At 64.1% G+C, this 18,551-nt stretch overlaps 1 protein-coding gene across 2 annotated transcripts; it reads left to right on the top strand.

Moving 5' to 3' along the window:
* Positions 1-429: 429 nt before the first annotated feature.
* Positions 430-18,431, top strand: LOC111149760 (chitinase domain containing 1). Of its 2 annotated transcripts, none has more exons than XM_022507016.1 (12): positions 430-458; positions 1,482-1,634; positions 2,162-2,311; positions 2,562-2,694; positions 3,392-3,436; positions 3,917-4,023; positions 4,375-4,436; positions 7,450-7,542; positions 9,838-9,939; positions 10,532-10,687; positions 17,733-17,838; positions 18,085-18,127. In XM_022507016.1, exons 2-11 carry the CDS (start codon positions 1,524-1,526, stop codon positions 17,815-17,817), a joined length of 1,044 nt encoding a protein of 347 aa, XP_022362724.1. In that variant the 5' UTR covers positions 430-458; positions 1,482-1,523; the 3' UTR covers positions 17,818-17,838; positions 18,085-18,127. The 2 variants fall into 2 exon arrangements, with proteins under 2 accessions (XP_022362724.1, XP_022362723.1); XM_022507015.1 differs by lacking the exon at positions 430-458 and adding an exon at positions 18,251-18,431 and having other exon boundaries at positions 17,733-17,813.
* Positions 18,432-18,551: the final 120 nt, after the last annotated feature.

Below are 18,551 nucleotides of genomic sequence, written 5' to 3'. Positions count from 1 at the left end.
TTTAACCACTGAGCCACCCAGGCGCCCCTCTTTTTTCTTTTTTTTAACATTTTATTTATTTATTTGACAGAGAGAGAGATCACAAGTAGGCAGAGAGGCAGGCAGAGAGAGAGAGAGGGGGAAGCAGGCTCCCTGCTGAGCAGAAGCTGATGTGGGGCTCGATCCCAGGACCCTGAGATCATGACCCGAGCCGAAGGCAGAGGTTTTAACCCACTGAGCCACCCAGGTGCCCCTTATTCTTTTTTTTTCTTTTTTTAATAAATATTTTATTTATTTATTTGACAGAGACAGTGAGAGAGAGAACACAAGCAGGGGGAGTGGGAGAGGGAAACCCAGACTTCCCGCCAAGCAGAGAGCCCGATGTAGGGCTCGATCCCAGGACGCCGGGATCATGACCTGAGCCGAAGGCAGACACCCAGCGACTGAGCCCCCCAGGCAACCTGACTTTTTCTTGATTTGTAAGAGTTCTTTGCTCATTATGGATAGATAATGGGTAGGAATGCTTTGTGAAGTTCGTTCTAATTATTGTTTTTCCTGGCTTATTAGTTCTTTAAATTTGCTTTTTTGTTTCCTAAATGAAAGTGTCACTTTTTTCTTTTTTAAAGATTTTATTTATTTATTTGACAGAGAGCGCACAAGCAGGGGGAGCGGCAGGCAGAGGGAGAGGTAGAATCAGGCTCCCCCCCGCCACCAGCAGGGAGCCCGATGCGGGGCTCGATCCCAGGATCATGACCTGAGCCAGAGGTAGCTGCTTACCAACTGAGCCACCCAGGCGCCCCTAAAGTGTCACCTTTCTTTCTTTTTCTCTTTCTTTCTTTTATAGGATTTTATTTATTTATTTGAGAAGAGAGCACAAGCGGGGGTGAGGGGCAGAGGGAAAGGGATAAGCAGACTCCCCACTGAGCAGGGAGCCCAACGCAGGGCTTGATCCTAGGACCCTGAGAGCATGACCTGAGCTGAAGGCAGACGCTTCAGCGACTGAACCGCCCAGGTGCCCCTAAAGTGTTACATTTCTGTGTAATGAATTCTGTTGGCGTGTTCTTCCCTAACCGCCACACTGCTGGCATACTTGGAAGGGCCTTCTCCGCCTGAGTTTACAGAAGCAGACACCCATATTTTCTTCAAGTCCTTTCCATGGCTCTGCTGTTTCACACTTAAGCCCTCCAGTAGCCTGGATTTCTTTGGGTTGGTGGGAGGCAGCCACCGTTTTCCCAGATGGCACCATGGTCAGGGCAGCCCAGAGGCAGTGGGGAAGGTTTTCTGACTAGCAGCAGGGAGACCCCTTTCTGGGCATCTGAAGAACAAGGGGCCGAGCAGTGCTGGGGGCTGGGCAGGCTGCTGGGGCTAGCCCTGGGTAGGGCTCTGTCCTGGGACCAGTGCCCAGGCCAGTGCCATGAGGACCCAGGCCCTGTGAGGGGCTTATTTGGCAGAGGGGACACCGCACACTGCTGGTGGTCATGTGTGCTCTGCTCTCCCCGCAGCCCCCGGCCCCTGAGGTTGGAGCGCACTGTGGCGCTCCCGCCATGAGGACACTGCTCAGCGCACTGTGGCTTGCTCTGGCCTGCAGCCCCGTCCGTACTACTCTGTCAAAGTCAGATGCCGGAAAGGCCGCCTCGAAGACGCTGCTGGAGAAGGTAGGCGTGTCCCGGAGGCTGGCTTCTTCCTGCCCCCTGGGGTCGTGTGTCGAGGCCTATGATGGTGGACTCTGTGGGCCCAGAGCCTAGGGCCTTGGCCTCCTTGGGCCGCTGGCCAGTACTGCCCCAGGCTCTGGCTGATGGCCTGAGGGGGAGCAGTTTCTGGTGGTGGGGCTGAGGGTGTGCTGGCCCTCGCTAGCCCAGAGTTCGGCCTTCACTCTGCCTCTGCTTCTTCCCACGGCCGCGCTCTCGTCCCGCCTTGTGGAGTTCTGTCACCTGCGTGGCAGTCAGGTGGATCGGACGAGAGACGCGCCACGCCTTTGTGCCATTTTGCTGGGATAGGAGAGTGAGTCCTTAGGGACTGTCAGCTCCTCAAGGGTGGGCCTTTCCCTGTGGGCTCCGGTCAGCGGCACCGTGTTGGTCCCAGGACACAGTGCCTGCCTGATCAGAGGACCGTTGCTCAAGGTCCTGTGGCCTGCCTGTGGACGGCAGACCCTGACCGCTTAGTCCTTTTGCTTTTATCTCAGACTCAGTTTTCAGAGAAGCCTGCCCAAGACCGGGGTCTGGTGGTGACAGACCTTAGGGCTGAGGATGTCGTTCTGGAGCATCGTAGCTACTGCTCAGCCAAGGCCCGGGAGAGGCACTTTGCCGGGGATGTCCTGGGCTACGTCACTCCAGTAAGCTGGGCCCTGGGGCGGATAGGGAGGTCCCGAGGGCAAGGTGGCCACTGGAGTCCACCTTCCAGGGCTGTGGCCATGCAGGGGCATGGGAAAAGAATGATGGAACAAGTGACAGCCATCCCATGGGTTTTCTGGGGACTTGTCTTGCATGGCACAGGTGGGCCTGTGGTGTCCTGGTTCAGAGGTGTCTCTAGGGCCCTCTGTCCACAGCCGCAAGTGCGCTCACCTGTTCTCCGTTTTCTGCCAGTGGAACAGCCATGGCTATGATGTTGCAAAGGTCTTCGGGGGCAAGTTCACACAGATCTCGCCCGTGTGGCTGCAGCTGAAGCGGCGGGGTCGGGAGATGTTCGACGTCACGGGCCTTCACGACGTGGACCAAGGTTCTCGCGTTGCTGCTCGTCTGTGCTGGTCCTGAGGGCTCAGAGGGTGTGAGTGCATGTCCGCCTGTGTGCGTGTGAGGGTGTGACTCTGTGTGGGACTGTGTGTATAGCTGAGTGTGTGTGCACGAGCGTGAGACGGTCTGCCATTGGCCCAAACTCTGTCCCCTTTGGTGGTTTGTATGCAGGGTCCAGGGAGGAGGTGTCTGGGAGGGCCCAGCTGTCTCAGCGGCCACCCCTGTGAGCACGCACCCAAGTTCACATAGCTGTTCCCCTCTGGAGTTTGAAGAGGGGATGTGTTAGCTAGTTGTGGTGTTCCAAGACCCGAAGCCCTCCCTGATGCTGGGAGAGCAGTGTCCGCGGACACGGCTGGGCAGCACTGGGACCTGGCCCTCAGGCACCCTTTAGCTCCAAGAAACAGTCCCAGCCCCCTTGGAGGCCACCTTTCTCTAGATGTGGCCAGTGCCACCACTTTGTCTCTGGTGGCCCAGAGGTCTGATCTGCCCTGGCTGGTCCACAGCGGGAGGAGAGGGGAAGGGAGGGGAAGGGAGGGGAAGAGGAGGAGGGGGCTAGACCCACGGAGTCTCTCCTGCCGCCTCCCCTCTTCACGTCCATTGCAGGTGCCCCAGCATTTTCTCCCTTGGGAGGGGGCTGGGTCTTCCTGCGTCCCTGCTTTGACTGTCCTCTCCTCATCCCACAGGATGGATGCGAGCGGTCAGGAAGCAGGCCAAGGGCTTACGGATAGGTAAGTCCGGTGGGCCTGGGCTGTCAGGGCACCCAGCCCTTAAGCCACACACTGTGAGGTAGAGGCCCTGGCAGGACCAGGCTGAGAGTGATGCCAGCCCTACCTGCCCAGTCCCGGGGCTCACAGCTGGCAAGGGTGTTCCCAGAGCACAGTGGGATTAGCGGGGTCTGGGGATTGGAACAGGGAACAGGTGACAGCTGCACAGGAGGAGCCATGCGGGGTGGGGCCGGCTGGGGACTGATCCAGGTGGAAGACAGTCCGGTAGGAGCCAGGCAGCGAGGAGCTGGAAAGCTGGGGTCTGGGCATTCAGAAACTTGGTGTGTGCAGGGAAAAGAGGTCGGCACTACCTGATGCCCCTCCCTTGCCAGGCCTTATGGGCACTTAGCTGTGTGGCCATTCTGCTTTGGTGGCCGGGGCTACCCTGAGGGCAGGGCCAAGTACAGAGGGGTCACAATCCCTGTGTGGGTCTGTTCCCCCAAGTGCCCCGACTCCTGTTTGAGGACTGGACTCATGAGGACTTCCGGAATGTCTTGGACAGCGAGGACGAGATAGAAGAGCTTGGCAAGACCGTGGTCCAGGTGGCCAAGGTGAGGCCTGGCACTGCATGCAGTCAGCAGAGGCTGCCCTAGGCTTCTCTTGGCCACAGAGGTCCTCTGGGCTAGGGAGGCCTCCCTTGGGAGATACCTGGCTGCCCACTGCCTTCCCGGCCCTCCAGGCCCCCAGGGGTTGGGGTTGGAGAGACACATGAGTGAACAGGACACACGAGGCTGAGCCCCTCTGCCCCCAGCTCCTGTGGGGACCTCCACACTGCCCCCTTCAGAGAGGGGCTTCGGGGCCTGCCATGACCTCCCCGATGTGTGGTGGTGGCTGGCTCTGTCACCTTCCCACCCACCTCTCCGAGGCTATCGGACCCTCTTCACCTGCCCTGTGCCTTTCAGAGCCAGCACTTTGACGGCTTCGTGGTGGAGGTCTGGAGCCAACTGCTGAGCCAGAAGCACGTGTGAGTGGGCTGTGTGCTCTTCCTGGCCCCCCGGCGTCCTGGAGGAGGCTGAAGGAAGGACTGAGGGAGCGCCGTCATGGGGAGGGCCCTATTCCTACACCCGGGGCCGGGACGGCACCTCAGAAGCATTCGAGGGCCAGTGTCTGGCCCTCACCATGCTGCATGGATGGGGAAGGGAGTGTGATAAGCGTCCCCCAGGAATGCTAGCAGGGGAGACCGGCCCAGGTGGTAACGGCAAGGGGAGGCTGGGATGTGAGCAGGAGCTCCTCTGCCGAGAAGAGGTCCACAGAGTGCGGCTACGGAGTCATCTAGGACGAGAGCAGCCGCCCAGGCCTGCAGGCTCTACGTGCTCCCCTCGCAGTGGCACCCACACCGCCTGTGACCAGAGTGACCAGGCAGAGTGGGAGTGGTCAGGTGTGGCCTGCAGTGGCGACCACCCATTTCTGTCAGGGTCATGGGGTCAGCCCCACAAAGGACGGGGGTTTGTCGAGCTCTTCTGTGCGGGGCGCTTCGGATGTTTGCACAGCAGAGCAGTGGTGTGACCTGCACGGGGCCAGGGGCAGCAGAGGCTGGCGGCCAGCTACCCCTGGCTCTGGAACAGCCATCCCCTCCCTCTTCTGCCTGGAGAAGTCTCAGCCCGAAGCCTGAGCCGCTCCCCCGCCTTGCTTCTCCATGCCCGGCTGCCCCAGCAGGGAGCCCTGGGCTCGGGCGGCCCCCCCTTTCTGCCCTGCAGCTGCAGGCCATTCTCTGCCCACTCAGAGGCGGCGTCGGAGTGCAGGTGGAAGGCGTGCCGTTGGCTCTCATCTCTGCCTGGTGCCCGGCCTGGGGGCTCCCTGCCCAGGGTTGGAGGGGCAGGCCTGGCTGGGTAGCTGTGGCTCCCACCGCACTTGGGCCCGAGTCCGTAGCCCCGGGAAGGCCCTGAGGCCCAGTTTGTGGGGGAGGGTGGGTAGAGATAACGTGAGCCAAGTTGAGGGGCTTCCCGTGTTTGTCGGGAGCCGGCATAGGGCCAGTGTGCAAGGGGTCCTGGCTCAGCCCAGAGACCCTCCTCACCACTCCTCCCAGGCAACAGCCCTGACAGGGTGACCTTGCAGAACCTTCCGGAGGTGGAGCTAGAGTCCTTCCCCTGCGGCTTCTCACCAGGCAGCTTGATTCTGCCCGCTCACCGCAGGGGTGAGCACCTGAGCCGCAGCTAGGATGTAGCAGGCATGTGTGACGGGCCGGCCGGCAGGGTGGGCAGGCCAGGTGGAGTGGGGCGGAGAGCAGCCAGCAGAGCAGATGGCTCGGGCCACATTGCTACCTGGGAGCCATCTCCCAGGACGGGATGGGCCAGGCTGCAGGGAGGCATGACGGGAACATTTCATGAGGCCGTCCCCACCTGTCACCCTCTTTGGGGCGTCTTACAAGGTGTCCGAGGGCACCGTTTCCTTCTGGAGAGGTCAGCCCGGAAAGACCATTGTGGGCAAATGCTGTGGGGCACATAGCCTGTGCGGTGTGGTGGGGACGATGGTACAGTGCTGCCTGGACGCCCTGGACTCCAGGGTCCAGCATCCTCCGGCTTCCCTCCCACGCAAGTCCTCTGGGGAGGAGCAGGTGGTCTGAGCAGCTGGAGCAGGTAGGGCTGGCGCCCAGCTCCAGTGAGTGGCCTGGTCCCCTCCATGCGCGCCCAGGGCACACGGGTGACCCTGGGTTCCCAGCTGGTGAGTGCCGCCCCAGGAGCACAACACCAGCCTTCCCTTCTCACAAAGATGCAGTCCCAGGGCCGTCCAGAAAGCTAGGAAAGCTGGTGACAGTGCCGCAGACAACGTGACAGCTGTTGGCCGCACGGATGGGGCACGTGCCCCGCAAGGGCTTGACCGGAGCCCAGGCCGCCTCGTTGCAGGAGAGACTCCCCCGTGCCAGGCCCCGCTCTTGCTGAGCCACGCTCCCACGGTCGGTACCCAGCCCATTCTTGTCCAGACAGCCGGGGCCATACCTGTACCCTGCGCATGTCTGTGGGGCCTTGAGGTGGGCACTGGGCCCTGTGCCCTGGCTGTGCAAGGGTAGCCAGGACAACACCCACCATCCCTGCTGGTGAGTGTCCCGCTGCCCCAGCCCCTCTGATTGGCCCCGTGCGTGGGCACTGGACTCACTGTGCTCTGCAGACTGGGCCCAGGCCGGACAACCCAGAAGCATCTTGGCTTCCTGCAGGGCTCCTGGGCGCCTATCCCTTGGTGGTCCTCGCTGCATGGCATGAGGGGGAGGGGGGGCCCGGAGCCGGGTTAGTCTCCATTCCACTGGCCATACCTGGTGTGTCTCTAGGGGCCAGAAGAGCCCATGACTGCAGCTCCCTCCGTCCCCGACCTGGTGGCCCACTTCCTGTTGAGACATGTCCAGGCCCAAGTGGAGAGTTGCACCTGCTGCCCACCCACGGGTGTCCCTTCCGTGTGTCGCAGGGCCGAGGATACCCCCCACCCTAGGACAGACAGGCGGCTGTGTCTGGCTCTTCCAGGCTCGCGGGTGACCACAAGAGGGGGCTGGGGAGTTGTGGCCAGTGCTCTGGGGCACTGGGCTAGGACTCCGCCTCAGCACAAAGCCTGGTTGGTGCAGCTGCCCTTGCTTTTCTGGTCCTGACACCCAGTAGGTCAAGTGGTGTTTCGTGGCCTGGGCTGACCCAGTCACCAGCAAGTCAGCACCCAGGACACCTGTAGGTCTTTCCTCACCCCTGGGCCAGGCTTTGTGTCTGGGAGAGTCCAAAGGTGATGAGATGCTGCCCAGACGCCCTTTTTTTCCCCCATGCCATTCTGAGGGTGACCCTGAGCAAGGAAGGACCGGAACCAGCCACGTTCTGAGCAGGCCCAGTTTGGGGGGAGGGTGGCCCCTGCGGGACCTGCTGGGCTGCCTTGAGTGTCTGCGTGGTGTAGGGCCTCACTGGAGCCCTCCAGGGTGGTAAGTGCCCGTACAGGGGCACCTGCCCCGTAGCAGGTTAGGCTCAGGCCCCTTGGCTTCCTGTCCTTGATCTCCGGGTCCTTCGCAGGGGTCTCGTCCACATGCTCACCCACCTGGCTGAGGCCCTGCACCAGGCCCGGCTGCTGGCCATCCTGGTCATCCCACCAGCAGTCGCGCCCGGGTAAGTACCAAGCTCGCTGGGGGCAGGCCGCTCCTTCCTGGTCGGTGGCAGACCTGGGTGGGTAGGTGCCGTGGAGCTGGGGACCCGCATCAGCCACAGCGGCATGTCCTTGCGCGTCCGCGGCGGAAGGCTGCGCCGTCCCTCCAAGCACGTCCCTCCATGCTGAAGGGTGGGAGCCGCATGGGGGTGCCTCCGGGGCCTGGGATGTCCAGCCGTGGTTCAGAGCCCAGTGGGCTCATGGAAGCGCCAGTTGCCACATGGAGCCTGCAGGGCACTCCAGCAGCTACAACAGCTGCTCCCTGGGACAGCACCAGCCTGGCCTTTGTGCCCCACAGTCCCCACCACGTGCCACCAGAGGCTGTGGACTGTGCTCCCCTGTGCCCTTTGCATTACTAGGGCGTCGGTCTGCTAGCGGAGTTTTCTCCCCACACTTTCAAGGTCCTCGGTCCACACCTGTGTCCCTGGGCCGGCACCTCCCTCCTAGAGCGGGGCGGGTGCTGCTCAGCCCAGGAGGGAGCGCAGCCGGAGCCTCATCTGTCTGTCCTTCACCCTGCACATACGGACGTCTATGTGCCTGTTGGTGAATGTGTGTGGGGTGCGCGTGTCCTGAGGCTTTGGTGGGGCTGCTGCTCCCGGGGCTCTTGTGGCTGCCTGAGGTTGGAACTTTCCTCTGCGAAGGCCGAGGGACAGGCCCTCTAGAGCCTGTGGGCTTGGCTACGGCGCTTGCTGCCCATTTCCCGGGTCTCAGGTTCTGTGGGTGGCTCGGGGAGCGGGGGCGGCCTGGCCTTGTCATTGTTTACAGCCAGGAGCCACCCGTGGGATAGGTGCAGGAGGCGCCATCTGCAGAGGCAGGGCCGGGGTGCCCACCTGCAGCTGTCTCCACAGAGCCTAGTGGCTTCTGGCACAGGCATAGAGCAGGGGTGCGGAGGATGTGCTGGAGAGTCGGGGTGGTGACGGGTTGGCCGCTCCTCGGGGCCACCCCCCTGGGCCTGGCCTGGAAGGGCAGGAGGACTGCGGTGGGGTACATCTGTGCCCAGGGGTTCTTACCCTGAGCTCCTGGCACCAAGGCAGGAAGTAGACAGCCCGCCCCTCACTCTTTAGCCACCAAGGGCAAAAGCACCGTGCTAAGGCAGCTGAGGGGGGATCTTGGGGGGACTATGGCCAGTGTGGTGAGGGCTGAGGGTGGGGCTTTCGAGTGTGATGGGCGCCCTCCTGGCTACCTGAGTGTGCATGTCCCAGCTGTAAGCCAGCCCAGTGATTCCCCAAGGCTCTGGCTGGTGGTGGCCCACAGGAGCTCATCCCATGGACGTCAGGGACCCCATACACACTTGCTGACAGCTCCCCAGCAGGCCCAACAAATCCCACGTCCTGGCATTTTCTGTGGCAGGACGTCATCGTGTAGTGGGACGCCATCGTGCCCGTCGTCCACCTCCCGGAGGCCTGCTAGTTCGGGCAGCCGTGCTGACTTTGAGCCCTGCCTGCGGGGTCGCAACCATGCCCCGTAGAGCTGCTGCCCTAGAGCCGTCACTCATCTGTGATCTCCCGGTGGAGGAGGAGCCGAAGGCTTGAGTGGCCCCCAGGCCCGTGGGGAGCAGATAGGGCGAGTGTGGGCGGTGACACCTGCCTTCCACACACCATCTGTCAGGTGCCCAGCAGGGCTGCTGGGGGGCCACCCTGTGGCTAGTGGCAGAGCCCAGTGGCCACGCACAGAACCTACACTGACCCCAAAGAGGACCGGGTGCCAGAGAGCTGGTCGGGGGTAGGACTTGGGGTTTACCACCAATAGGTGACCCCTCTCTGGTGTCTGGGGGCAGATAGCAGAGGAGAAGGGGTGCAGTGTCGAGCTACAAGCATGTGGCCTCGGGAGCAGGGAGATGGGACAGGGTCCTCCCTGGAGAAGAGATCAGTCGGCACCATGAGAAGTGGGGTCCCCTGGGGTGCCTGAGTGGCTCACTGTGTAAAGCCTCTGCCTTCGGCTCAGGTCATGGTCTCAGGGTCCTGGGATCGAGCCCCGCATCGGGCTCTCTGCTCAGCAGGGAGCCTGCTTCCCTCTCTCTCTCTCTCTCTCTCTCTCTCTCTGCCTGCCTCTCCGTCTACTTGTGATCTTTGTCTGTCAAATAAATAAATAAAATCTTAAAAAAAAAAAAAGTGACCTGCAGCCTCCCCGAGTGGAGGAAGGAAGGGGCGTGGTCTGGGAGCTTGCTCGGGCTCCGGGTGGGCGCAGGTGCCCGCTGGGGATGGGGCTGGCTGGGCTGTGAGCGATGGGCAGTGGAGGACACGCGGCTCTTGTCGCAGGACCGAGCAGCTGGGCGTGTTCACGCACAAGGAGTTTGAGCAGCTGGCCCCTGTGCTGGACGGCTTCAGCCTCATGACCTACGACTACCCCACAGCACAGCAGTGAGTGTGTGCACCAAGGGCCCCATGGGTTCTATGCCTTGGGACAGAGATGCTCACCTCCTCTGGGGCCTGGACACTGGACAGGCAGAGGGGGCAAGGCCTGGTTTGTCACCAGCGTGCTTGGAGCCATACTGCTGTCAGCTCTTGGTTCCAGGGACATAGGGGGCCTGGTCCCTTTACCCCTGAAGCCCACAGTTGCCCCTGCACTGAGCCTTCACATTTTCAGGGCATGTGAGAGGGGAGAGGACAGCTCTCATGGGAACACCATCGGGGGGTGTCCATCTGTGCCAGCATAGTGGCCGCTGGCACTGGGCCTGCCTTGTTGCTAAGGAGAAGCTGCTGCTGTGGGTGGGGTCACTGCCTCCAAGGGAGCCTGGGGCGAGGGCGGTGTCACAGTGCTTCCCCCCCCCCCCCCCCCCCCCGGGCCCCCCCCCCCCCCCCGGGGCGCCCCCGCCCCTGGGGGGGGGGGGCCAGCTCCGGCGCACACCCCCCCCCCCCCCCCGCGTGGCCCGCCACGCCAGCCTGGGGTGCCCACAGTACATGGCGGGAGGTCTCTGTCTGTGGCTGAAACCCACTCCTCCCTCGCCCACAGGCCTGGCCCCAATGCACCATTGTCCTGGGTTCGAGCCTGTGTCCAGGTCCTGGACCCCAAGTCCAAGTGGCGCAGCAAGATCCTCCTGGGGCTCAACCTCTATGGCATGGACTATGCAGCCTCCAGGGACACACGTGAGCCTGTCATCGGGGCCAGGTGAGCCCAGGGTCCCCACCATGTGGCACGGCCTCCTGTGCTGGCCTGTGCCCCAGCCCTTGTTCCCATGGGTCTGCGAGTCTCCCGGGGGTGGTGGCTTAGAGCTGGGGAGGGGCAGGGTCTGAGCCTGTCGGGTTGGGGGGCACCGTCCTAGCACTGCCGCCGGGACACACCTCGACCCCTTGGGGCTCTGCCCTGTCCACAGGCAGGCCTGGCCCAGGAGGCCCTCAGTTTGGGCGCACCCACACTCCATGTGGGGTCTCTCCTGCCCAGGGCCCCTCGTGGCTCTTCCTTCCCTTCTGCTGGTGGCACATTCTGTCAGCCTCAGGCGTTGGTTTTCTGGAAGAGCTTCTGGACGTGTGGCCCCAGGCGGTCTCGTCCCTGTCTTCCTGCTGCAGCTGTCTGGCAACACGGCGCCGGGCGCGGTTTGGTGGCCGTCCCTTCATGTGCTTTTCTTTCTGTTTTGCACTTGGTTTGCATTGAGTTTTTGGGACCCGTGTGTTTATACTTGTAATGAAATTTGGAAAAATTTTGGCCACTTTCTTCAAATTTTTTTTTCTGTCCCTTTTTCCCTCTTTTCTCCTTTGGGCTCTCAAATACGTGCGTCAGGTCAGTCGTCCCCGCTCGCTGGCACTCACGTCGTCTCCTCTCTCGCTCGGTGTTCACTGGCGTTCCGTGCCCGTGGCTCGCGTGCTGTCCGCTCCCTGCCTTTCCCGCTCCCGCGCTGTGGGGCTCACGTCCAGAGGTCCGTGCTGGGTGTCCTGCCCCGCGTCTCCTGCTCCTCGCACGTGTGGGCTCGGCTGCGACAGCCGCGCTCGGAGTCCGGCCACCCCGGGTCCGGTCTGCCGGCGCTTCTCTCCCCGTCCTCCTGTCTGGCCGTTGCCCTGCGGACCTGTGCTCCTGGGGCGGACTCCAGATGTTGTGAACTGCTTCGTTTGGGGCATCCGGACGCCGTGCGAGCTGGGCGCTCTTCTGGAGCGCCTTCCCGTCCCGTCGGTGCAGGTCGGGTCCGCATGCGGCGGCCTGGGGGCCTGCCTGTCGCGCCTGCTCTCCTTGCAGGCGCTTTCTCTGTGGGTCACCTGCAGGCCTGCCTCTGCCAGGGATCCGGCATGTCATCCTGGGCGGGGGAGCTGACTGCTCAGTGTGCTGCCCCGCCAGGCCGGTCTACGCCTATCCAGACCTGTTGTCCATGGAGACCCTCCAGCAGTTTCCGGGGTGGAGGCTGTTCGGTTGGCCCTTGGCTAGACTCACGCGTTCTGAGGGGCTGCTCCTAGCCACCTACCCTGGTTGGGGGGAGGGCTTCCCTGTTTCCTCCAGGCCCCTCCTGCTCTGAGGGCTTGGCTTCCAGGACAAGGAAGAATGCCCATGGGGGGGGCCACGACCACCTCTCACTTCGGCTGTCCCTTTCGTTGGGGGGACATCAGGATCGGCTGTGCTCTGTGGCGGGGACGGGCCGGTGGTGGCCCCACCAGGACCACGTCCTGTGTCTGCACAGCTGATGCTGGGGTCCAGTGCAAGCCTGTAGTGCCCAGCCCTCGCCTGTCCCTGGCACCGGGCGCGCTCTGTCTGAACAAGGACCTGCCCCTCTCTGCTGGGAAGGGCCTGGGGAGGTGGCGTGGCATAAACAGCAGGAGCCGGGACAGGAGGCCAAGGACTGGCTCCTCAGCTCCTGGGGGCTGAGGTGGTGCCTGGCCAGTTGGCAGGGGCGCTGCCCCATCTCCCTGAAGCAGACTGGGGTTCTCGGCACCAGGCCGCCCCGTCCCCGAGAGCTCCCCGCTCCTGTTCACCTGTCCTTCCGGCCAGGGCTGCTCTGTGCTCCTCCTGTGCTGCCCCTCCCCCATTGCAGCCCTGCACTGATGGGATTGCTGAGAGAGTTCTAGAAGTACTGCTGGGGCCCCTGCTCTGCCCGGTGTCCCTGACCAGGTGCCTGGCTCATAGAGACAGTGGCAGAGCCGTGTCCAGAGCTTGGGCTCCCAGCACCAGCCCCCAGGCCTTCAGGGAGCCTCGCAACGCTGTGTGCCAACCGGGCAGCCGGGCGTAGGATCCTGCATGTGAGGCCAGAGGGCCCCAGTGCCCCCTGCCTACCCTGCTCCAGCCTCGGGCTCTGCTGGCCCAGGCCTGTGCAGCCAGAAGGCAGAAGCCCTGTGGTGCTCAGGCCGCCTGCGCTCCCCTACCGACACTGCAGACCCTCACTGTCCCTGGTCCCGGAGACTGGGAGTCCCAGATGCAGGAGCGGGCAGGGCGCCCCCCCGCCCCCTGCCCCGAGGCCTCTCTCCTTGTTTCCGGACGGCCGTGCTCTCCCTGGGTCCTCATGGGTCGTTCCTCCGTGCATGTCTATGTCCTGATCCCCTCTTCCTGTGAGGACCCCAGTCACACGGGATCAGGGCCACCCCGGGGACCCCATGTTCCCTCCAACACCTCTGTAGAGGCCCCAGCTCCAGATGCGGCCACATCCTGGGGTGCTCGGGGTCAGGGCTCCAGCATGGGAATCTGGGGGACGCAGTTCATCCCTGCCACCACCCCTGGGGGGAGAGTCACCGTATTCACTTGGGGTGGGCCCACAGCAGCACGTGGCGTGGACCCTCAGGCTTGTTAACCCCCAGTCTAGCCGTGAGTCCCACACCCCCCACCTGCCCTCAGACTTGCGGGACTTCTGGCTGCCCCCCCCATCCTGCTCCTCACCGTCTTCTGAGATGTCCCCCACTCGGGCTGCCAGCCCCCTCCCCTGCGGGCAGGAGGCCGAGGAGGGAGCGGCATGGCTCCGGCCTGAGGGTGGCAGGTTGGCCGTAGGCGGGTCTGCGGGCCCGAGGATGCGTCTGGGCCGTGTGTCCTGGGTAAACTCAGGCCGCCCCGACCAGTCAGGCAGGGGCCACCACGTGGCCTCCGCGCCCCGGCGGGCAGATGGCAGCTCAGCGGGCCTCCCGTGTGTCGGAGTGGGCGCGGTGCTGAGTTGGCAAGGCAGTGGCCCATGCACCTCAAGGGCACGTGGAGGCCAGGCCGCCTGTCCCACTTCAGCCCTGACTGGTGGGTGTTTCCCATCAAGAGGGGCTGAGGGGCCTTGGGTGGTGGTGACAGGCCTGTGGCCGGCAGGCAGGGCCAACACTGTAGCCTCTGGGCATTGGGTGCTGACCGACCTGAGGATTTTGAAGCAGGCAAGGGGTCCCGTCTGCTTCTCGGGAGGGCCGTGGCGGCAGGCTACCCCAGAGTCCCCTCCACCCCAGGCCTCTGCCTGCCTCACTTTAGAATGGGGCCAGGCCTGGGGCCCTGAGACCAGGCAAGAGACTGTGGTCCTAATGGTGGCTCCCGGGGTCCTCCTCATCCCCCGCCTCGTCCCCCTCCTCGTCCCCCCTCCCCCGTTTCTCCCCTTGTCCCCGCACAGCCCCCAGGTGATCACAGGCTACAGGGAAGAAGGGGCTGACGCCGCACGCTTTACCTGGTCTTTTATCTGCCTGTGCAGTGGGGTCCAGGTGGATAAAAGTGTCGTTAGTTCCCAGGGATGTTTGAGGGAAGGAGCAGGTGCCCCCAGGGGGCCCACGTTCTGCTTCACTTCCCCCTCCCCGGGAGTCCCCCTCTGGATGCTGGTAGGCTGGGGGCTGCACCCTCCACGGTGGGCAGGAGAGGCCATGGTGGGGGGAGTTCCTGGGGGGCTGGCTTCTGAGCCCTGTGAGGAGCCCCCGGGGTCCCAGGAAGGGCTTCTCACTGGTCCAGTGGCAAACAGGGCTGCAGTTCCAACAAGGGACCTTTGAGCCTCGAGCCCCAGATGAGGTATGGAGGGGCAAACACGTGGCCCTCAGTGTGGTCGCTCCCCACAGCCCCCGATGCGGTCAGATTCACATTTAGGGGGCCTTTGCCAAAGCGGGGTCTCAAGCAGAGCATGCTCCTGGCACAGCACCTTCTCTGGGCCTCGCGGCACCGTGAGCTGGCTCTGAAAGGCACACGGGGCTGCGGGGGATCAGGAGCGATGTTCCCTGCGTCCGCAACAGAGGAGTCGAGCCTTGGGAGGGCGTCGCATCCCCCACCCCAGGTCAGTCTGGGGTGAGAGCTGCAGTCCAGACAAGGACCACAGCTCCTGGTGAGAACAAAGACACAGAGTGGGGTGATGGCGACTCCCCCCACCACCGCAATGTGGGCTGAGCACCCTCCTCCCAGCCGGCATGAGCCCCCCTGCACCTGAGTGCCTCCCACCGATGTAACACCAACAGGGAGCTGCCCCTCGGGCCCCTGTGGGTCTGTCTCCACCTCCTTTGCCCACAGCCTGATTCTTCCGGGCAGTCCTCCTGGCCCGCGAAGGGGCCTGACATGGGTGCCCCTCTCAGGACCACACCTCTTTGATCCGGGAGCCAGATGTTAGAGCTCAGCTCAGCCAGGCTCTGGATTGAGGCTGGGTTGGGGGGCGGGCTCTGGTCGGGCACCCTAGAAAGGCAGTTCACCAGGAGACACACCCTGGCCAGCCCCCGCAGGAACCTGCAGTGATGCACCCTGTTCCCCACGCAGCTGACGATGGGCCAGGTGGGGGTGCTGGGGGGCCCCGCAGTCACTCAGGCTCCCCAGCTCTGCACCAGTAGTAGCCGGGGCAGCCTGTTTCAGGGTTGTCTGCCATCCCTATCTTGGCCTCTCTGACGCTGAGCCCTGGGCCCATTGTGGCAGGTGTCCCCAGTCCCTTCCAGGGAGTGTGGGACCAGCCGCTTCACCATCTGCTCGGCCTCAGACGGAGCCAGGAGACCGTGGTGGGGGCAGGAGGCCAGCTCCCTCAGGCCTGGGTTCTGTGGCTGCCAAGGGGGCCTCAGGGACCATGGTCTGCAGTGCCTGAGAGTCCCTCCCAACTTACTAGTCTCTACTGGCCATCCCCAGACAACACACAGACCTGTCATGACCATGGCCAGGCTCCTCTGTGTGGCCTGGTCAGTCTCCAGTTTGGGGATTCTGGGCAGCTGTGAAGCCCGCGGAGGTGGTGTGGGTCGAGGTGCTGATCTGTAGATCCCCGTGCCTGCCAAGCCCTGCCCGAGAGGCTGTCCTGCTTCGCTGGCGGGCCGAGATGTTCCCTAGGGCCTAGCCAGCCCCACGAGATCCCCAGCACCAGTGCAGGTGGACACCTGTTCTGAACCTCTGGGGCCTGCAGCCCCCACCCGGCGGGGCTTCTCCTGCCCCTGCCCAGGGATCCCCCCAGGACCCCAGGGAAAGGCAGCCCCCGCTGGACCACAGCCAGATGGGTCCCTAACGGGCAGGTCATACATGGCAGTCTCCTTGAGATCCAGGGCACCAGAGCGTCCCGGGCACTCAGGGGCTTGGGGATGGACACTTCCCGGCAAGGCCAGTCCCTGTGGCCTGACAGCGGTGCTGGGAATCCCACTCCTCCTGGTCAAGGACAGCAGGTCTGTGCGAAGGCCCCATGGGCGGGGAGCTGTAGGGTGAACCTCGCAGGCAGGCTGCTGTGTCCCCGTCGCCGTGCCCCATCTCACTCCAGCAGCCCCTGGGCGGCCTCCCTGGGCTGCTTCTCGGGTCTGAGTTCCCGTGGCTCTGGGCCTTCTGTCCAGCCCTGGGCCTTGCTTTGGTCTTCGTCCTCCTTCCCTTTGCTGGGTCCTGCCTCCCAGCAGCCTGCTCTTGTCTTGGTCCTGGGCCGCCTCATGCACCTTGCTTGGAGGGTGCCCATCCGTCACGGCCTGGCTCCCCGGGTGCCTTCTGCTGTGCCCTGCCCATGAGGGGCAGCCCTGGGGGAGTCCCGCTGCCTGTCAGGGGGCCCTGCATGCCAGGGTCCTCCCGTCACCTGAGACGTGACTGGCCCGGAACCCACTGAACTTCTAGCGTGGGCCTACATCAGGGAGACCATGCTCTCCCCACCTCCAGCCTGAGAAGACTGTTGCACGGCCTTTGGGGAGGCTGGGTCGGGACTGCTCCGAGGGGGCCCTGGGTTGGCAGAGGCTGGGGTGCGGTGGCTCTGGCTGCCGCAGGGCTGGCGGCAAGGAGAGGCCATGGGGCATGTGGGTCCCACCCTTCGTGCTTGTCAGGCCCCGGGACCCCTGGCCAGTGGGAGGTCAGGAATCTGGGCTGGCGGGGACCCCTCCTGAGGTCGGGGTGCGGGCAGGTCCGCGGGCCAGCACGGCAGCGGTCCAGCATGGACGGCTTAGGCTCGGCCCAGCCTGTCGCTTGCCTCTGGTCTCGTGGGGGCAGGGGTCCCAGCGTGGCGTGCGGGGAGACCTCAGGCCCTGCCACAGAAGGTGAGAAGCCACAGGCTAGTTTCCTTTGGAGTGGAGGGGCCCCTGCACCCCTCCCACCCTCCGCAGGGCTCTCCCTCCCTGGCTGTGGCGGGTCTTGCACACGTGCACCCGGATTCTGTCTGGCCTCTGGGGTACTTTCCGATCTGAGGCCTTGTCACATCGGGGGAGGCGTCCTTCACACCCACAAACTCAGCGTGGCCAAGCCTGCCAGGCAGGCCTGTTCGGCGCCTTCATTTGTGCAGCTGGCACCTCAGGTTCCATAGTTTCCTCACCCAAAAAGGAGCCCTGAACCCTCTTAGCAGCAGCCCCCGGATGACTGGTGACCACAGCCACGTTCTGTGGATTTGCCTCTCCTGTGACACTCAGCAGTCCCACAAGCGCCTGCTCTGCCCCCAGACGCACATGCCCTCACTGTGTCCACACGGACACTCGTGGGGCAGACGGAGGACACAGCAAGAGGCCCAGTCGGGACGCCCAGCGCCTTGGTGCCGTCCCACACTTAGCCGCGCAGCCACAGGTGCCGCCGTCCCGCTGCTCCCATCTCAGCCCCCGTCTGTCGGCATCTCTGTCCTTCCCCTGCCCCCGAGGGAGGACTCGGCCCCCAGCCCACGCGGGCCCAGGGCTGAGGGTCCCAGGCACTGTTCTGTGCTCCCGTGTCACGGGGGCACACGTGACCCTCCCACAGTGGGTGTGCTGCGGGCACTGCCTACACCGACGGGACGTAGCCTCCGCGTCCTGCTGCCTGCCTGTGACAGCCTCAGCTGGCGTGGCCCCTTCAGGTGTCCGGGCAGTCTCCAGGACGCCCACACCCGTGCCGCGGCCTCCCCCAGGTACATCCAGATGCTGAAGGACCACAGGCCCCGGATCGTGTGGGACAGCCAGGCAGCAGAGCATTTCTTCGAGTACAAGAAGTGAGTGTCCGGCAGGAGGCCCTAGGTGAGGGGTGTGCCTGCCCAGGCCGGCCAAGGGCTCCGGGGCCACCAGCCCGAGCACCGCCTCCCACTGAGGGCTGCATGGCCCAAGCAGTGGGACCCGAGGAGGGCCCTTCCCTGCGCGATGCAGAGACCTGTGCTGGAAGGGGAGGCGGGGCCGGCTCTCCCTTCCACTCGGGATGGGGGTGGCATGGGGGTGGCGGGAGGAGCAGAGGCCGGCCGGAGGCAGAAGGCCCGTCGTCTTTTGCAGAAGCCGCGGTGGGAGGCACCTGGTCTTCTATCCAACTCTGAAGGTACGCGTGGGCCGGCCTTGATGCTGGGGGTGGGGTGGCAGGTGTAGCCCCTCCCACAATGACCCTTGCCCTCAGCGAGGCCGGGGGTGGGGGGAGGCCTGGCTGACGCTCGTGTGGTGGCAGTCTGTGCAGGCGCGGCTGCAGCTGGCCCGGGAGCTGGGCGTCGGCGTGTCCATGTGGGAGCTGGGCCAGGGCCTGGACTACTTCTACGACCTGCTCTAGGCCTGGCCGTGCGCGGACGGACGCTCCCCCAGCGATGCAGTGACCGGTTCACACGCGAAATACAGACTCTTCTCGGTTTTCCGTTCGGTGTCTGCTGCAGTCCTCGAGCGGTGGCCGAGGGGTGCTGGGAGCCAGGCCTCTTCACCAGCAATGTGGGGAGGGGCCGTCCTGGCGGTGTTGCCCAGAGGACGCGGCCCCTCCC

Source organism: Enhydra lutris, unplaced genomic scaffold, assembly GCF_002288905.1.
Source record: "Enhydra lutris kenyoni isolate GAN:26980312 unplaced genomic scaffold, ASM228890v2 scaffoldscaffold22, whole genome shotgun sequence".
Classification (NCBI taxonomy): domain Eukaryota; kingdom Metazoa; phylum Chordata; class Mammalia; order Carnivora; family Mustelidae; genus Enhydra; species Enhydra lutris.
This window is presented reverse-complemented; position numbering and strand designations above follow the sequence as displayed.

Coding starts and splice junctions, on each gene's coding strand:
- LOC111149760 (XM_022507015.1), top strand. CDS start 1,524: ATGAGGACACTGCTCAGCGCACTGTGGCTTGCTCTGGCCTGCAGCCCC. Junction 2,312..2,561: donor TCCTGGGCTACGTCACTCCA/GTAAGCTGGGCC, acceptor GTTTTCTGCCAG/TGGAACAGCCATGGCTATGA. Junction 17,814..18,084: donor CATTTCTTCGAGTACAAGAA/GTGAGTGTCCGG, acceptor CGTCTTTTGCAG/AAGCCGCGGTGGGAGGCACC.